This window comes from Haliotis cracherodii, unplaced genomic scaffold (assembly GCF_022045235.1).
Source record: "Haliotis cracherodii isolate W230 unplaced genomic scaffold, xgHalCrac1.p SCAF_9, whole genome shotgun sequence".
Classification (NCBI taxonomy): domain Eukaryota; kingdom Metazoa; phylum Mollusca; class Gastropoda; order Lepetellida; family Haliotidae; genus Haliotis; species Haliotis cracherodii.
In genome coordinates this window covers 15569069-15589180 of record NW_027266343.1, presented here as the reverse complement: position 1 = coordinate 15589180, position 20112 = coordinate 15569069, and the positions used below count along the sequence as shown (strand labels likewise).

Genomic DNA, 20112 nt, shown 5'->3' with positions numbered 1-20112 from the left:
TAATGAGGGTGCATGCTCGACGCCATTCCAAGATGTTCGTGTGTATCTAATGAGGGTGCCTGCTCGACGCCATTCCAAGATGTTCGTGTGTATCTAATGAGGGTGCATGCTCGACGCCATTCCAAGATGTTAGTGTGTATCTAATGAGGGTGCATGCTCGACGCCATTCCAAGATGTTCGTGTGTATCTAATGCGGGTGCATGCTCGACGCCATTCCAAGATGTTAGTGTGTATCTAATGAGGGTGCATGCTCGACGCCATTCCAAGATGTTCGTGTGTATCTAATGAGGGTGCATGCTCGACGCCATTCCAAGATGTTCGTGTGTATCTAATGCGGGTGCATGCTCTACGCCATTCCAAGATGTTAGTGTGTATCTAATGAGGGTGCATGCTCGACGCCATTCCAAGATGTTCGTGTGTATCTAATGAGGGTGCATGCTCGACGCCATTCCAAGATGTTCGTGTGTATCTAATGAGGGTGCCTGCTCGACGCCATTCCAATATGTTCGTGTGTATCTAATGAGGGTGCATGCTCTACGCCATTCCAAGATGTTCGTGTGTATCTAATGAGGGTGCATGCTCGACGCCATTCCAAGATGTTCGTGTGTATCTAATGAGGGTGCCTGCTCGACGCCATTCCAAGATGTTCGTGTGTATCTAATGAGGGTGCTTGCTCGACGCCATTCCAAGATGTTAGTGTGTATTTAATGAGGGTGCATGCTCGACGCCATTCCAAGATGTTCGTGTGTTTGTAATGAGGATGCATACTCTACTCCAGGCCAAGATGTTAGTGTGTATGCAATGAGGATGATTGCTCGACGCCATTCCAAGATGTTCGTGTGTGTGTAATCAGGATGCATGCTGTAGGCTCTTCACCAGTCCAATGTATTGGTGTGTGCAATGGTAAGCTGTTGTTGCGATAGTAGAAGTATTAGTAGCAGGGGCATTCGTAATAATAGTTGCAGCAATAGTTATAGTAAGACACGTAGTAGTAGTATCAGCCAAAGTAGAAGGAATTGTAGCAGTAGTAGCAGCAGAAGTAGTAGTAGTAGTAGTAGTAGTAGTGGTAGTAGTAGTAGTAGTTGTAGTGATGGTGTTTGGAAACATTTCTCGTGTTCATCGAGACGTCTTCAGATGCGAAAGTATCGTTGATAAATGTGTTTGTTTTTTTTTCTTTTTTTCCAATAAGGCACCAAAGCCTTTCTCACGGAAATGAGACGACAGAAAAGCTTCGGAACAATTGTGTGTGTTTTTTCATTTTTTCCAATAAGGCGCCAAAGCCTTTCTCACGGAAATGAGACGACAGAAAGGCTTCGGAACAATTGTGTGTTGTTTGATGACAATAACAGCATACAACGCAGTTGTGTAATTTAACACTTTTTACTCAACATCAATTATCATAGTGTGCTCAGAAACAAAGCCATGCAGACATCAACAGTTTCATCACCATCCTGGCCTTGGGGGCCATTTTACGATTTTTATAATTCAATGAAACAATTTTAACCAGTGAAAATATGAAACTGAATTAAAATATATATCACTGCCCATTGTTAAATCAAATCTAATAATTGATGCCAAACAAAATCATTCCAAAAAAAACTGATCAGATTCATCGTGATATTGTTCTCGATTTATGATGTTTCAAAAACTAGAGAAAATCACTAAACATTAAAACAATGTATGCCAATAATGGTGAATAATGACAGGAACAGTTGTACCCAAAGGATATGTACCCGAAACTGCGTCACAAAACTATATCATAAATAAGACTACACCAGATACTTATAACTGTAATACGGTTCATGTAATACAGGACTTCATGGTTCCACAACGACATCATGTTACTGCGAAAACGGGAAGCAGAATTTCAACGTGAAACCAAAATAGAAAAACCAACGGGAGTTACCTCCCCTTTCGTGTTCTTATTAGGGGTCAGTACAAGAACACGTACAAAGAGAGATAACTCGGCTATCAACTGTGTGGCTCTTATGACTTAGTACTATGGCATTCGATAGAATACTTTTGTTAAAAACAGACAAGACATTGTTCGAAATTTCAGGTTTCTAGTCCATTGTATAAAACATTTATCAAAATTGATTACTTTTGATCTTAAACAGTGGCATGCTGTTATAAAACATCTTAAGCTACGCCGGGAGTGTCCTGAAAGTATTTAAACAGTGTGAAGATTATGTACAAAATATCGACATTTCGACATGCTTGTGTGTTTGCCAGCAACACAGGCTAATTTCTATTGAGGGTTCACGTTGTCAATGTAGATCACTTTTATTTATTAGCACACGTCACATTGGTACACACAATCTATAGACACTAATGCATCATCACCCTCCAAGGGGTCAACAGCAGGTCACTGTGTATATGCTTTACATATCTCTGGCTTAATTAATCCCGAAGTAGAAGCGATATTCCCAGCTCAAAACAATTAACATGTTTTGCACAATATTGTTAATTCTCGGTCGTCAAACCCATGATCAGGCGTCCATGTGATCACAGTTTATTTGAGGAACAGAACGCTATGCTGGGCTTACGTACATGAATTGAGCAGCTGTCAACATTGTTCAAACACTTGGCCTCAAAGGCGCAATGCAGTCTGTTTTGATTCAGCCATCTTAAGGCTGTTTGACGCGGAAACGTGCAAGGTGACGTTCTCAGTCCTGTTAACTTCCCTGAGTCACCAGTTTCGTAATGATTGACATGTCCACCATTCACTTAACATGTCAGTGAAAACGATTATCAATGAAGTTTGAAATGTAGGTCTTTGGTATATATATACATCTTGTTTTCACGAACCTAATATGTTTTTTACCCATGACTGCGAATTCACAAACTTGTCAAATCGTAGATCTAAGCGTTCAATGGTAGCCATCAGACGTCCCTCATGTCCAATCACAGTCGTCAGTTCAATTCAAAGGTAACGTTCAATGTGAGCCATTGCGTCATTCATTAAAGTAGTTCCCAGATCACGTGTCATCAACTCTATTGTCCTCCTCCGCAATGTTTAGGTGGACTTTTTCCGAGTCTGCGTCGTAAACCGCTTTGGTTTCCTTTGCGCAATTGTCATTGCCATTTCTCACTGGAGAACGGTTGATAATAACTGATGGCTGTGTCTCCACGTTAGTGTATTGCGTATAGCTGTTCGAAGTACTGTTTTGACGTGAAGCAAAAAAGAGGCATGGTACTACCAGTTTGAACTCTTTCTTAAAGTTATCATTCATCCAGGCATACAGGAAAGGGTTATATATCGTTGAGCTCATTGCGATGACATGGGCAATGAAGAATATCAAAGTGAAATAGTACCACACAGCAATGGTAGTTTCATACTCCCGTACTAGATGGACTACATTCAAGGGCATCCAGCAACACACAAATATCGTAACCATGGCAATCAACATTCTGTTGGTGCGCTTTTTCCGTTTAATTTCCAGTTCATCCCGCTCCCGCGTCCTTGACCCGCTGCCAATCTTGACCTTCGTCCTTTTCTTCAAGGCCAAGGACACCATCGTGTAGCAGAAGGTGATGATACTGCAAGGCACTATGTACTGTAAGACAAGACTGGTTACAGTGAAAAACTGTCGGGCTTGAACTCTCGGCCATTTCTCGGAGCATGCGTAGCTGTCCGTCTTATTGGTCACCTCAACTTCGTGGTATATTCCAAGCGGTAAAGAAATAGACACGGATATGATCCATATAGCGATTATCATCAGGAGACACATGTAGATCTTCATACGCGGTTTGAAGGGGTACACAATCACGAAATACCGGTCAACGGCAATGGCGGTGGAGGTCAAGGTCGAGACGTAAACGCTGATGCAGAGGATCATGGGAACGATGTGACAGAGCCCCTCCCCGAACACCCATGAATCCAGGAAATACGATATGGGAGTGAACGGTACAGCTAGAAGGGCGATCAAAATGTCAGACACGGCCAGGTTGGTGATGAAGATGTTGGTGATGGTCTGCATGGCCTTGTTTCTGAGCACCACGTACACCACGAGGGAGTTGCCGGTGATGCCCAGGAGGAAGATGATACAGTACAGGATGATGAACAGGACCATCAGCCAGGTGAGACGCATTACCTGCTGATTGTCCTCGGGGTCCATCAGGGGGTAGTAGGGAGAGACGCTCTCATAACGGGGGGCTTGTTGGGTGGTGCTGTCACCCCCAAAACGACTTGCCACGTATCCGCTGGATGACGTAATAAGAGACATGGTGGCTGTGACGTCACTTCCGCTCAAGATAGTAGATTAGTGGGCAACACTGGTTAAGGGCATTCCTGAAACATATGAAAAGAATGAAAACGATGAAATATATGATTGCATACCAGTTTATATCTTACAAAAGTAAGTGATAATGATAGCATTAATTAGTGTTATAAGAAATTGGCCTGACAATTCAACAGTCGTATAGTCCTTGAAGAAACATTCCTTTCAGGGAATTTCTATAAATATAAAGCCATTATCGTTGATACATTAACATGAGTTCAATGCAATCAAGGTGTAAATGTTATAAATGAAATAGTAATATGGGCAAGCCCATAACTTAATTTTAAAACACCACATATTTGCACCAAACACATCTTTGAGTGAGCTATTGAATGACAGACTTCTACATTAGGAAACACAAAAGTCAATCGCACTGACAAATGATAGCACAAAATATTCAACATGTTGTATTTTATTACTAAGTATGTAATTTCCCTCTTTTAAACGGGTTTAAACTCTCTCCTTGGGGTTATTTCGGGCAAGGTGGCCCCATCTTCCCGAGGCAAGGGAGTCAATTGACTATAACAGTCCAGTTTTAATCCTTGTCGAATTCTACTGGTATTATTGAGTTATATTTTGGCTAGACAAACGAGTCTATACATAGTCCCATCAAATCGCTTAACGAAAACGATATCAGGTTCGTAAACAACATGGCGACTGCTGTGCAGATTTCGTTCGATTGCAGGATTTGCAAAGCATACCGTCAACTTAGCGAAAACAGATATTTTCCAAATATTTTCTTGTTTCTCATCAAGGTGCTCACGTGATTTTATGCACTTCGCGAAGTAAGACCCGTTTTTTCACAATACAGATCTTGATTATCGATCATATCGTCCTGACTAAGGTTAGCGATTGACGTGAAGCAAATGCACGTGATATGAGAGGTGGAATCTGATTGGTCAAAAGGAACAACATAGAAGGAACTTTATCGTAATAGCCACCGGTGGCGTTACGATCGAGCCCAGACATTTCAATCTCGTTTGACAAGGGTGAAAAAGGGACTTTTACAGTTAACTCCCTTGTCTCGGAAGCTGAGGTGGCCCAGTCAAAGGAACCGACATTCGCCATAAAGAGTTGTCTCCCTTGTATATTCCAGAAGCATGTGGTCGTTGGTTCGAATCCAATTTACCCTGATTATGTTTGCCAGTACCATTACCGAGCCCGTGGATTTTGAAGTGGTGAACGTCTAAGGAATACATCACTTCTGACTACAGTAAACTACGGTTATAACGAACTCAAAGGGACTTCTTATTTTAGTTCGTTATAACCGTAGTTCGTTATAAGCATATATACAGCATAACTCAGCAAATAGTCGGGACCAAAAAGTAGGTTCGTTATATCCGTCAGTTCGTTATAAGCGTGTTCGTTTTAACCGTAGTTTACTGTACTAGCTGACTGAAATATTGTTCGAGGCGGCCATGAACCCAACCCACATGCGTGTACGTCCTATATCGCTGATCAGTTTAGGTGCTCAGCTGGGTAAGCAACGAACAAATGGACGTTCGAAATAGGTCAGTAAAATTTCAACACGTTCAAACAAAAGCCTAAAAAAAACTTCTAATGAGAATTTCTTTTCATGAAACGAAAGCCAAGTGTAGTGTAAGACCCTTAAAGTAGAGCAAGTCATGTAATGCCTTCCTGAATTACACGTATCCTTCCTGTTCCACGTATGTGATGACTCTTTGTGGATGAGGTCTGACACAATTGAAGCTATGAACCCACATGGATCTTCTCAGATGAAAGCTCACACACAACGACACACATGAAGACATCAAAGAGCTCTACTGCTTTGAATCGTAAGCACTCACTGTACTTCTAAATATAAAAGCCATTCTTCTTATAACATTCGCACAAAAACATATATGTAGCACTAGTTCTTGTTCTGATGGTTCAGATTATCATCACATAAGTGAACGTTTAACCTAAATGGTCCCACTCGCATTGTGAAGTTGTTCGGTTCGGTTTGGTTTGATGTTCAACGCTACACTCAGCTGTATTCCAGCTATATGACGGCGGTCTGTAAATAATCGAGTCTGGACCAGACAATTCAGTGATTATTATCATGAGCATCCACGCAATTGGGATTGATGGTATGGATCAAACAAGTCAGCGAGCCTGACCATCCGATCCTGTTAGTCGCCTCTTACGGCAAGCATGTCTTCAGCAACCCATGCTTGCCGTAAAAGCGGATCGGTTGGTCAGGCTCGCTGACTTGGTTGATGCAGGTCATCGTATCCCAATTGCGTGGATCGATACTCAAGATGTTAATCACTGGATTCTGTGGTCCAGACTCAATTATTTACATACCGCCGTCGTATTGCTAAAATATTGCAGGGTATGGCGTTAAACAACAAGCAAAGAATAATCAAACAAAACATGCATACGGCGCAGTATTCAGTATAACCACATGAGGAAATAATACTATTCCCCAAAAGTTCATTCGTCTCCTCATTTTGGAGAAAACAATTGGATGTTTCAAACGTTGAATAATCCCCCAGACTCGATGTTGACAAGATTTAATGTATGTTAGACAAGACTTGGTGTATGTCAGAATCGGTTCTTTACTAAGAAAGTGTTATCCCAAATATAACATTTGTAACATTTGACCACTTTCTAAATGACCATTGTGGGTTCAAAGTTTTCGGCAATGGGAGCCATGCAGAGGAGAGGGATATACAAAGTACGTGATCTAGACTACCAGTCGTCGGACTATCATATTGTGAAACCTCGATGGCTGAGTGGGTCAGATCACTGACTTTGTGTGCCGGCGATGAGGCCCCTCACTCTTGCAGTGTGGGTTCGAATCCCGGGCGAGACAGAACCCCAAATAGTACTAGAATCTGAACTTTACTAAGAATGTGTTTGACAAGACTGTGTATTTCAGAGTACTCTGTAAGAGTTAGACAAGATTCGATGTGACTAAGTCAGAGTGCTCTATATGTATTTAAGGGGTAGAAAATACTCGATTAATGTCAGAGTTAGACAAGAGTCGATGTATTTCAGAGTACTCGGTACTTAGGAGTTAGACAAGATTCGATGTTTTGTTTGTTTGTTGTTTAACGCCGCACTCGGCAATATTCCAGCTAGATGGAAATCTGTGTAAATAATAGAGTCTGGACCAAACAATCTAGTGATTGACATCATAAGCATCGATCTAGCCAACTGGGATACGATGACATGCATGAAACAAGTCAGCGAGCCTGACCACCCGATCCCGTTAGTCGCCCCTTACGACAAGATTCGATGTGACTATGTCAGAGTGCTCTGAGAATTTAAGGGTTAGACACAACTCGGTGTATTTCAGAGTTACCCGTGACTCGATGCGTTTCAGAGTGAAGGATATGTGCACTTATTAACATCATTTTTCGTTGGCAGATGACACTGACACAGCGATACGGAAGAGGAAAATGACAGGTTCACTGGTTCAATACAAACTGAATTGATACCACAGTGACATCCAAGGTTCCCTATATCAGAGACAGTCATTCAGTGTGACAAGCAGAACGAAATCCAATCAAAGCAGTATCTCATTATTGGGATGAGACGAGTGACCCTGTCTTGCTGCTTGTTTCAAGGAAGCTGTGATTTGAGCTACAGGTGCCACACTTGAGGTCATCACTGTCACAGCGTGATACTCCATGCCGCAGTGGGGGATGGACCTTTGCGTATAAAACACATTGCTCTGTTGTTGCTAAGGACATTTATCTTGTAATGGTTAGTGTATTGCTGATGCGATAGACACATCCTATAAACTTGGTACCACCAGAGACCATAAAATAAATTTATAGTCTCTGGTACGATCCGATAATTATGCAAATGCGGTCACCAAGCCGAAACTAATTTCAAGTTCTGTACATCGATGCACTACATTCAAAATAAACTCAGCCCGTGAAGATCCGGGTTAGCATAGGTCTTCAGCAACAAATGCTTGCTGTGAAGGTTGAGTATGCGTGTCGTAAGAGGCGACTAACGGGGTCGAGTGGTCAGATTCGCTTACCTGGTTGATGCATGTCATCGTATCCCAATTGCGTGAACAAATGGTCATGACATCACAGGATTATGTGGTCCAGACTCGATTATTTACAGACCGCCCTCATATAGTTTGAATATTGCTGAGTGTGGCGATAAACAACAAACAAACAAAGCAAAGCATCCTACCCCGACGGTGCATCGCAATATCGATCACGAAATTTTCTGGTTTATATTCGTTTATTTACAGGCCGTTGACACAAAGCTGGGATATCGAGCGTGGCTTTAAACCCCAAAAGCTGTACATATGTTAAACACGATTGCCATGGAACTCAAGCGTTATCAAAACCATATTGAATCAGCCACGATTCATCTATCAATGAAACGTATGGCAGCCCCGAAGACGTTATATGGAGTCGATCCCATCACGTAACTAATGTAATAAAATTGCATCGTCTATAACTACAGGTCTAACGTCTCGCAATAAGAGACAGTTATAACGCTGATGTTTTGTTTTTTTAATGTCGGTCAAATAAAGTTTGCATAATGACGTTCCCCTGTGTATAATCCCATAAGACAGATTGGTCAAAGTTCACCAGCTTGACCATTCAACTGGACTGGGGTTTGTGGTTATAGCTACTCAAGACACAGTCACGTATTTAATTATCACGTTGAGAGGGGTCAGTCAGCGACTTATCAGACGCGGCTGGAATGACCACCAACTGTTGTGGTCGTCGGACGTAGTTGCGTGTCCGTCTTTGAAATGTAGTTCTCGTGAAAGAATCACCCGACTGGCCAGGCTTGCTTCATAGGCAACTAATTCCAAGCGGCCAGATCGATGACAACAAAAGTCAGGTAATTGTACCAAGGAATGGGGAACGCCAGGCAAGGATACAAATAGTTGTTTGATTCAGTATGGACTTAGGCCAGTAGAATGAAGCTTCACAATCAAAAGACATTGATACCATGCCATGTATAACAAAAGGTTGCGTGAGGACCGTATGAATTATTAATGACTGGAATTAGCCTGGTAGAGCTGCCTGGTATTCCAGGCTATGCCTGGAATCTAAACCTGAATTGACAATTTGACAGCCGCTGCTGTGGGGGTTTCTAATGCTTGGTTATCATAACACAATTACCAATTGCTACAACTGCAAGTTGGCCCTCTCCGTTAGTACTGACACCGTGACATTATACATAGCGTATTGCCTTCCATCGCCAACCAAGATACGTCTTCGTCAGACTAACATAAAGCCGCAAATTAGTCTCTCCTAATTTAATTTTCTGTTGCAGATTCCGGTATATTGCTAGCAATACTTGTCTATTTTGATGTGGATATTTTCATGGACTTGATTTAATTAAATGCGTCTATTTCGCAGTCCTGCTGTTGGACTCAACCTCCATGTATACACCACCTCCAGGGGGATTTGGACAGTTCGTGACAAATGATATTCGTGATTGTTACTCCAGAGTAATTAGATCGATGTGGATATAACAGATTATTCCTTGACTACGACGAACTGATGTCCGCAATGAACTTATCTAACACATGGCACCTGGAGCATATCGTACGGTTTACTCCGTGGACCTCACATACAGACATATGTGCTTCGGGTTACTCTTCGTGTTGCTCACAGAGGTTCAGGAACTAACACGTGCCCGGTTCTTTTCGCGTGACGTGAGAGGCGAGCTGGCTGTGTCATCCTACAATTGTGCGTTGCCCGTGATATGTACTACTGGTCTGCCTGGCCCGATTCTGTTACTTAACTGCCACCGTGATATAACTGCCACCGAAATATAACTGCTGCCGTGATATAACTGGGCATCTGGAGTAAATCTGCGTAAGACCAAATTCCGTCACTAACTCGACATGTATAGTAGTTTTTCACGGAAAGCCAGATATTGTTTCTGAGTATGTGTGTCCGTGCGTATGTGTTTGTGCGCGTGCGTGTACGTGCGTGTGCGTGTGTCTGTGAGTGTGTGTCAATGCTTGTGTGTGTATGCGAGTGCGTGTGCGTGTGCGTGTGTGTATGTTATTGTTGGATTAGTCGTTAGTTGCTTGGATTGTGTGCAGAACACGTGTTGCGTCAGTGTTAAGGACGCTGAATCCCGGAACTCCCCACGAACACACCTGAGACAATGTTCCAACGTTTTATGTAAATGATAAAATAATCATTATGAATGTTTCGCAAAATATAATAAATTTGGCTAACCTGTATTGAAATAAATGACTATCAGCGCTGCTAAAACACCTTCAACAACACTTTAACCACCGGCCACTGCTACAACGAATACAACCAATTAAACAAATACAACCAATACACCAGTCATTTCCGCAAGAATTCCAAACTATGCCAAACAAAAGACCATCATTGGTTATGTTCCACAAGTAAATGTGCCCTTGTTATAACTGTTTCAATGACCATTAGTTACACGTTCTTTGTTACTGATTTATTACTCAGAAAAAAAATCTCTTTAGCGCCCATTTACTTTGACAAGCTGTCATCACTCATGATAATACCTTGCACCAGTACCAACGGCATCACCTTGACGACAGTGTCTCCGTCCACGGCCACGGCCACATAACAACGGGAACTACTGTAACAACACCGCTACGTAGGAGTATCTGCAGCGTTGAGACACCCTGCTCCAGAGCCATGGCCACCTTCTCGCTTCCAGCATCTTCATACTATGTTCCTTCAGGGTAATGAGTTTACATCTGTGGTCTCACCTAGGTCAGGAACCAACAACGTTACAATCAGCGCCACCTGCCGGGCATCTAACCAAGCGATGTCTGCACGTGAATGTATCACGATGTAGGTGGCGCTTTTGCCCGGGAAGGTGGTCCGACTCCAGACGTGATTTCCTGACCTCATTACTCAAATAACGTTACGTGGACTGATGGATGAACAACAAACCAGCGTAAACAGTGACTGTGCCAGTCTTGTAACAACCGTGTCTCATCTTCGGTTGTGTTCGCTAACAAAGGACTAACGTGGGTTTAAATCAATTATGTTTTGTAGCATGCACACTGCATATGTGATTCTGTTTTTTTGTTATTGCTGCAAATGGAAATGATATAAGATTTAATCTTTGAGGAACACCTGTGACATTTCAATTATTAACACAAAAATTTAAAAACTTGAATTAGGGGGTACGGGTGGACAAGTCGTCTAAGGTGTCGCGATTCGCTGTGCAGAGTTGCGTCCCCTTGGTACGCCAGAAACCAATGATTGTGGGTTCGAATCCCGGTTCGCCCCGATTATGTTTCTAGGTTTGTCAGCACCATACCCGTGCTCGTGGGTTTCACTGAAGTGGTAAACGTCTGAGACCTGCATCACTTCGGGCTTTCCTCCCACATTAAGCTGACAAACCGTGATACAACTGGAATACTGTTAAAAGCAGCTTTAAACACAACTCCCTCACTCACTAAATACTTGAATTGATAACAAAAACGTACAAGTAATTAAAACACTATTGTACTGAACCTTATGTAACATTGAAAACAGTCGCTTTATTAGCCAAGCAGAAACACAATAGACTCGTGGTAATAATTTGGTTTTGGTACTGTTCTATGGAGTTTAATATCCCTCATGGCAATTCCTCCATTTACAGGGCCACACAATTACGATTTGGATCTTTGTTTGTTTTCATCAAAGAGAGATTATTAGCAAAGTGCGTTTCCATGTTGTACATATCATATGTTAAGAATACAAATAATTATATTATTTGAGCCTTTGACGAGTATGCATTGATAGTATTTCGTACTTCAAATATATCATATTTAGAATACGGAAATCACGAGGGTAGTGATGTCATGCTAAATAATCGATGGTAATGGTCTTTTTAGGAACTTAGTGTGAATACAATATTTGAGTGATCCGCTCAATTTATCACATAATGCCAATGTCGTGCAGCCGCGACACTTTTGGGTAACACGTATCTTAGCGTATCGGGAAAACTCGTCATTAGTTTATGGAGTTTTTGTTTTGTTTGTTTGTTGTTTAACGCCACACTCAGCAATATTCATGCTATATGACTGATGTCTGTAAATAACCGGGTCTCGACCACACAATCCAGTGATTAACATAAACCAAGTCAGAGAGCCTGACAATCCGATCCCGTTAGTTGCCTCTTACGACAAGCATGGGTTGCTGAAGACTGTAGGTGGAATATTGCTTCGTGCGGCGTTAAACATCACACACACGCACGCACGCAAACAAACAATCATATAATATTGTAAAATAAGGGATATGTTTTGTGCAGTGAACGCCCAGCAATCCAAAAGCATCAAGTTTCATTTCAAACCCGGGAACAGGCAACGCCGTGGGTGCACGACATGACACTGTGAACACGCACACGTCCCTCAGACGCCGTAGACTCTTCCATAAACACTAGGCCAAGCGCATAAACATACAGAGGAGAGGAAGTTATTGCCATTTCTTGAACCATTAGTTAAACAGCTGTTAGTACGAAACAACCTTCATCCATTTACGTTCATTCACCCATCATCCATCAATCTGGTCATCTATACAACCAGAGATCATATAACAGATTTTTATTAAATGGTCTCTGATACAACCAGCTATCATCACATCATGCACGGACGTCCACGTGATGTCTTCTACAGAAGGAGTATATGTGTGATAATGTTGAAACGCAGCATCAACATAAAACAAGACTGTATATTTGTTTGTTTGTAGCTTAACGCAAATATTCCAGCTATATGGCGGCGGTCTGTAAATTATCGAGTCTGGACCAGACAATCCCGTAGTTCATATCATGAGCAATTTGGATACGATGACATGCATCAACAAAGTCAGCGAGACTGACCACACGATCCCGTTAATCGTCTCTTTTGACAAGCAAAGTAGGTTTGTACGGCATGGGTTGCTGAAGACCTATTCCACCACGGATCTTCACGGATCCAATATTGTTTAAGGCATATTTTTACAACAAAACTTTGCATCATCTGCAGAAGGAATAGATCATTCTATAGATGATGAAATACAGCTCAAGAGACAAGACGTTTTAAGTCATATGATTGCGTGTCCAAAAAATCGAGGTCGAGAAAATAAAACACGCTGACGATTACGCTGTTGACAGCTACCATTGCATCAATGCATCGCTGTCCCTCTCACCACTCACGGGGAGACAGCTTAAAAGCATCTTAGTCTCAAGGTATTATCACGGGGGTGGTCTAGAAAGAGCTGCAGACCGCGGGAATAGGAAGTCGGGGGGTGGGGGTGGGGGAGCACATGATGCGAGGCTTAAGCCCGGGGGGCAGGTTGGTAACAGATGTGTCTCAGTACCTACAAAACAATCAATTAAACACGTCACGACTCGTCAGTAATATTTAATCCGCACCGCGGCTGACGTACGTCTTGCACGTGTTAGGTAATGTTAACCACGACTGATATATCCAGCGTAAGAGTGAGTGAGTGAGATGGTTTTTAGCGCCGCTTTTAGCAGTATTCCAGTTATCTCACGGCGTGTCAGCTTAATGTGGGAGGAAAGCCCGAAGTGATGCAGGTCTCCGAGATTTACCACTTCAGTGAAACCCACGAGCACGGGTATGGTGCTTACAAACCTAGAAACATAATCGGTGCGAACCGGGATTCGATCCCACAATCATAGGTTTCTGGCGTGCCCAAGGGACGCAACTCTGCACAGCGAATCGCGGCGCCATCCATGGGGGTTGCTAATGTTTATGTTACACTAAACCAGAGTTGGTGAGTCCTGCGCCGTCAGAGACCAATGTCCTGAGAACAATACAATGTGTTAGTCAATCTATTCACGCTGTGTCGACAGACGGGGCAAAGACCGCTCAATCACTATCTGACGCAAAGGCGGATGAATTAACGCAAGGCAGCACAAGGACACATCCCCGTCAGGCGATGCTAATATGTTGGCTTTCTGGTCATGCCAATAACAAAATGTTTGTTGGCAACAGTACATTGTCCTGGTCAATTGTTTGCACGATAGGTGAACGTGCTAACATCATTGAGCCAACGACACGCCAGCGCTCTGGGATATTGCCTCGTCAAAACCAGACGTTGAAATACGGCAGCCTAATTTTGCGAAATAGTATTCATGTATCGCCTATTGCCGTATCACTTAAATCATTGTCGACACATGCCTCGTGAAGTGCAGTGTACATAAATGTCATAGTGGATATATCTAATGGCAGATGTACGTGATTCGGGGATATTCGTATTCATATCATTGTCAAAGTAATAATCCAAATTCATATTCACAAATGAATCCTATACGTGCCAATATGTGTACAACGTTCTGTGGTTATTAACACATTGTCCTCTTTTACACACGCCTACCAGTAGAGTGAGTGAGTGAGTTGGGTTTAGCGCCGCTTTTAGCAGTATCTTAATTGTATCACGGCGTGTCAGCTTAATGTGGGAGGAAAGCCCGAAGTGATGCAGTTCTCAGACGTTTACCACTTCAGTGAAGCCCACGATCAAGGGTATGGTGCTGACAAACCTAGAAACATAATCGAGTCGAACCGGGATTCGAACCCACACTCATTGGTTTCTGGCGTACACAGGCGACGCAACTCTGCACAGCGAATTGCGGCATCCTAGACGACTGGGCCACCCGTGCCCCGTTACCAGGAGAGCAGGACATGCTTACCCTTTTTGCGACCACTGATGTTAGTAATCCATTCATTTTATAGTTATCACATGTTTGTGCCTTTACGCCCTATGGAATCCGTTTCGGCAGATTGGTTATTCTCTGGTGTTGATATTATTGTGTTTTTCTATAAATTATTATTATTATAGACTATCATTATAACATTAATCTATATATACTGTTTGTCTTGGTTAGGTCATTAACAAACGCGTTCCGGATGTGACGAAGATACACAAGATAGTACAATGCGACTCTTTTAAAGCAGGTGTTACAAATGATGAGCATCTTTCAAAAGAAAACGTTCGACTCGATTAATCGAAACCGATTCTGTAAGCACCAGTCCCTCACAGCTTGGTTAATATGCAGATCGATGACATGCATCAACCAAGTCGAGTCTGACCATCCGATCCCGTTAGTTGCCTTTTACGACAAGCATAGTCACCTTTTACGGCAAGCATGGGTTGCCGAAGACCTAATCTACTCCGGAATCTACACGTGTCTCGATACAACGTGAATAGATTGCCTAAAGCATTGTATTCTTCTAAGGACCAGATATTGGTCTTCCATGGCGCAGAACTCACTATCTCTATAGTTGAATCTAAGATACAAGTACATATTGCATACTATAATTTAGTTCAGTGCCTGAATTCGATAGTCATGTAAACTTTTCAGTGATACTACCAAAGGGAAACTAGAAGAAATTAGTGAGAAGTGAGAAGTTGGAAATAACCAACATCTCTTCACAAGAAATTCAAACTGACATCAAGAAGTCAAATAATGCACAAAATGTGGTGAAAAACATTAACGAAAACGGGACCAAAGAAAAGGCGTTTAACGAAGAACAACTTTTCAAGGTATGTGAAACTTAACTAAAAAACAACCTAACATTAATATGTAAACAAACACCTGTGTCATCTTTGTCAGATGATAATGAGGCATATTTGAGACAAAATCGCACGTATTCCGAAAAGTAAAGGCAAAGTAACCTAAGTGAATGAAGATTCTATAATGTTTACAGCACAAGACGCAAGGTGGAGAGTTACAAAGACTGGCTTAGCAAGGACGGGCCAGTACTCCTACGCAAATTGTGGACAAATAAGATCCTGTGTGGACAGACGGAAGAGACAGACACACGTAAAGAGTTGGCCGTTAAGAGGTTCCAACCGAAAGTAAAACTATTAGGGAAAGGGCTGTCGAGATACGTGATTTGCATTTCAGGACACTCCGCCTTAGGTTCGGACTTATAGATTATAAAAGGTAGACGCTGCAAAAAGTCGGTGGTAATATGGAGTAGGAGTGAGTGAGTGAGTGAGTGAGTATGGTTTTACGCCACTTTATAGCAATATTCCAGTAATATCACTGCGGGGACACCAGAAATGGACTCCACACTTTGTACCCATGTCGGTAATCAAACCCGGGTCTTCGGAGTGACGAGCGAATACTTTAACCACTGGGCTACCCGACCGCCCATGGAGTAGGAATTTAAGGAGACATAGTTCCTGGCATATGCTGTCAACTACTGCGGAGAAAGAAAATGAGTGAAGGAAAAAAGAGGCAACAATCCCCACCCTAAAATTACAAGGAACATCAACCAAACTGGAGCAAAGAACCCCGGCCGGAGTTACACAAGTGTGGTTAAGTGTGACGTGCAGCAGCCATTCCGCCAAGCTGGGTCAGGGCGAAATGACAAACAAAACAATCATGAGGATCAAGTGATTTAAACCAAGGAAGCAACCACGTGGAAGATACGTGTAGGGTCGCTCCAACATAGTCACAAGAGGAAACAGTTGGGTTTCCCTCCTCGAGGTGAGCATCTTCCCGAGGCAAGCGTGTCCATTAGCCTATACCAAAGCCTAGTTTCTACAAGACTTTGATAATTGGATGCTCTTGCCTCGGGAAGATGCGAGGTGAGGGATTCTGTGAAAACGTGAACCACCGTGGTCAAGAACATAAATGACAACAAAAGAGAAATAGAAATCATGAAAATTATGAAAACAACCATAAATTAAACTACTACCGTCTTCAAATAAACTGATACAGGTAAAGCCAGTATCACCAGATTCTGAGAACCCCGAAGGTACACGAATTTATCCTAAATCTCTCCAAAAGAAATTTAACCGATACAGGGTCTGAAATTCAGACCAACACCAAACCAGAACACCAAACAGTTGTAAGTGTATATACATCGTTTTTGTAGACGACTGAGATTTATGAAATATTTTGAAGGCTTTGAAGTGGATCATATTGTCAACTCACAGCAAGGTGCGACACTTAACGTAAGTCATGAATCTAATCGCCCTTATTAAGAAACCAAAGTGGATTTGATCCTAAACGAAATAGAAACAAATATCTGGATGAATTTACGGATACTATGGAGACATTTACTTTAAATAATTCCAACAGAGTAAAACACAATTTATCGTTTGAGGAGATAGAAGCACTAGCGGGAATTCAATACGTTTTAAATTCCATTGTGATCAAAGAGGCTGGTAAAACGTGAAACGGTGGCATTATGGATTCTGCATTCTTGGAAAACAAAAGCGAATGAATTATTGCATGACCGGGAATTCTATCAGGAAACTAACGACCACGAAAATGCTGTAGTACAGCAATTAAAAACATGGCTTGAGTACGCTGTAAACAAAGCAATGGAAATCCCACGAGAAACACTGTAAAACAAAAGAAACAAACAGACACGAACATTCTTCCATTTGTGTGTACCTACAGTCCTCGTAACTGTAAACTTATGCCCCTAATAAAAGCCAATCTTCCACTTTTACAGCAAAGTAACACTATGAAAAAAATGTAACAGTTCTTACTGAGCGTAAACTTTCTACCCCGCACAAGAAGGACTAAAAATCCCAAACAATTCTTTGTCCATCTAAATACTCACAAAATACAAACACCGTCAGTGTAACAAAATGCCACACAACTCGATGTGGAACTTGGCCAATAATAACTGAAGACTGCAAATTTCAATTTTGCGAAGATAAACTATTTACTGTCAAAAACAACATGACCTGTCTCAATAAAGATGTTATGTATGGGGAAAGTGGTATGCAACTAAAAGACCGAATTACTGTACACAGACCAAATTCGAGATCCAAATGTATAAATGCAAGCAAACATAATTATGAATGAGGGAGTGGCTATTTTACTGTGTTTCCCTTTTATAAATTGTTTAAAAATGATGTAAATATTTACGAATGGAAAAAGAACAGATGTCCATTAAACCTAAACTTAATTCAAAAGTATAATTTTCAAAACTTTCCTATGTAGTTCTATGTATGTTTATGTACTCACATCCGGTGTATTTAGACCTTACACTATTGTCACCAACTGTTACGTCATAGGCATTATGACGACACAAATACGGCTGTTGTGCATCACCTATGACAGCATTAAAGTTTTCATTGCGCCGAAGAGCCGTTGAGCGGCCAAAGATCTTGTGTACATAAAGGAGTTTTGCCAAGCACACATATCTGGTCTGTTTTATTGAATATTTAGTGATCATCCACCTGAAAAAATCACTTCAAAAGAAATACACGACGAGTGGGAGTTGATTATCCCACAAGAAAACGCTGCGCCCCTCGTGGTTTATTCCCTCTGCAGTGTTTTATTGTACGATAAACAACGACCACGAGTCGTTTATTTCTTATATAAAATATCAACACAATTCGTACGGCTTCTTTAAGGATGTCAGTAAAAAGTACACGCTTTAAAAATGTTTAAATGTATTTAAATAATGATGACTCCCAGAATAGCATCCGACGGCGGCAATGTCGGACAAGTTTATTTTTGTAACTGGGAGGTGTTACATATGGTCCTTCCCGCATATTCTCACAATCTTCACGTTGATTATCTGTACTTTTTCTCCCAGTACCGAATGCCATATCTCTCACTTTTGGAATCGATCGTTCGGCTATTGCGTTTAGCTACGTTTCCCAGCTACATCTATGGGGAACAACGCACTGGACGCTTCCCTCTCAAATATAACGTTACGTCCATATCACCAAGCTGGATGCTTCCATGCCAAACACAAACATATCCATATCAGTGTCAACGCCATCAACCGAAGGCTGAAGTCGTGAAAGGCAGCATATACATATATATGTACAACCAAATGTCTATTGGGGCAACACAAATAACGGGAAGTTCCTGGTTAATACGTCTGGTATTGTCTTGGTGTAGTCTGACATTTCAAGACTCGCAGTGGTTCCTTCCACATGCATGGTATAGACCCAGAAGGGTGATGTGTTCCACAGAGCATTGTGCTCCAGCCGTATAGATTGTTTCCTACCCGTGCCATGGATTGTTCATGGTTAACGTCCAAGCACGAACAGATGGCTTTGTAAACAAACACTTAACACACACTTTACCTAATGTTTCCTACAGAACCGTTTCGTGCCAATTAGATTTCTGAAACGTGTCTGTTTTCATATCAATACCGCAACCTTGTTTTCCATGTGGAGACTGGGAGTTGTAAAGAAACGTCAGTATATCCGCTCCAGGAAGCCACGAGATGGCGCTACAACGGATAATTCAGTTATTGTTCGGGACAAATCCGATGCATCTTGCATTGTGCATTGCTATTTACTAAATATGAGCTCTAATCTTGGTATACACACATACACATATGCACACACACACACACACACACACACACACACACACACACACACACACACACACAGAGATCAAATATAGATTAAATAAATATACGATATCAAAAGACATTCGGGAGCGATTCCCCCCCCCCCCCCCCCCCCCCCCACACACACACACACACACACAGAGACACACACACACTATCTCTCCCCATCATATGACTGAGCATGCCCCGTGATTGCAACAACCACTAGAACCTTACTTCCATCTTCATCAAGCTGGATGCTCTCATGGTAGACACACAGCACCATCCATATCAGTGTTAGCGCTATCAACCGAAGGCTGAGGTCGTGAAAGGAAGTTTGTTATCTTCAATCAGCTGCAGCTATCTACTTGACTCCACGGAGCATAGTGATGTGTTTACAAAGATGGGATGAAAATGCAAGCACCTGATAATTTCACAGATAAATCTAACCAGAAGTCTCAGCGCACACGTCCCGAGCCATACATATGCTCGGGGGAATGTGTCTTTTTTCTTGGGAAACTAAAGATTTGAAAAGAAACAAATCGTTATTCTGCTTTAAAAACCATAGTTACAAATCGCCCC

At 42.0% G+C, this 20112-nt stretch overlaps 1 protein-coding gene across 2 annotated transcripts in view; it reads right to left on the bottom strand.

The window, feature by feature from the left end:
• Positions 1–2132: 2132 nt before the first annotated feature.
• Positions 2133–20112, bottom strand: part of LOC139452221 (neuropeptide Y receptor type 2-like) — a 43863-nt gene continuing 25883 nt past the window's right edge. For both annotated transcript variants that reach the window (XM_071233612.1, XM_071233613.1), the window contains exon 2: positions 2133–4291. In XM_071233612.1, coding sequence (XP_071089713.1) covers positions 2979–4226 — 1248 coding nt within the window. In that variant the 5' untranslated portion in view covers positions 4227–4291 and the 3' untranslated portion in view covers positions 2133–2978. The remainder of the gene's footprint in view (positions 4292–20112) is intronic.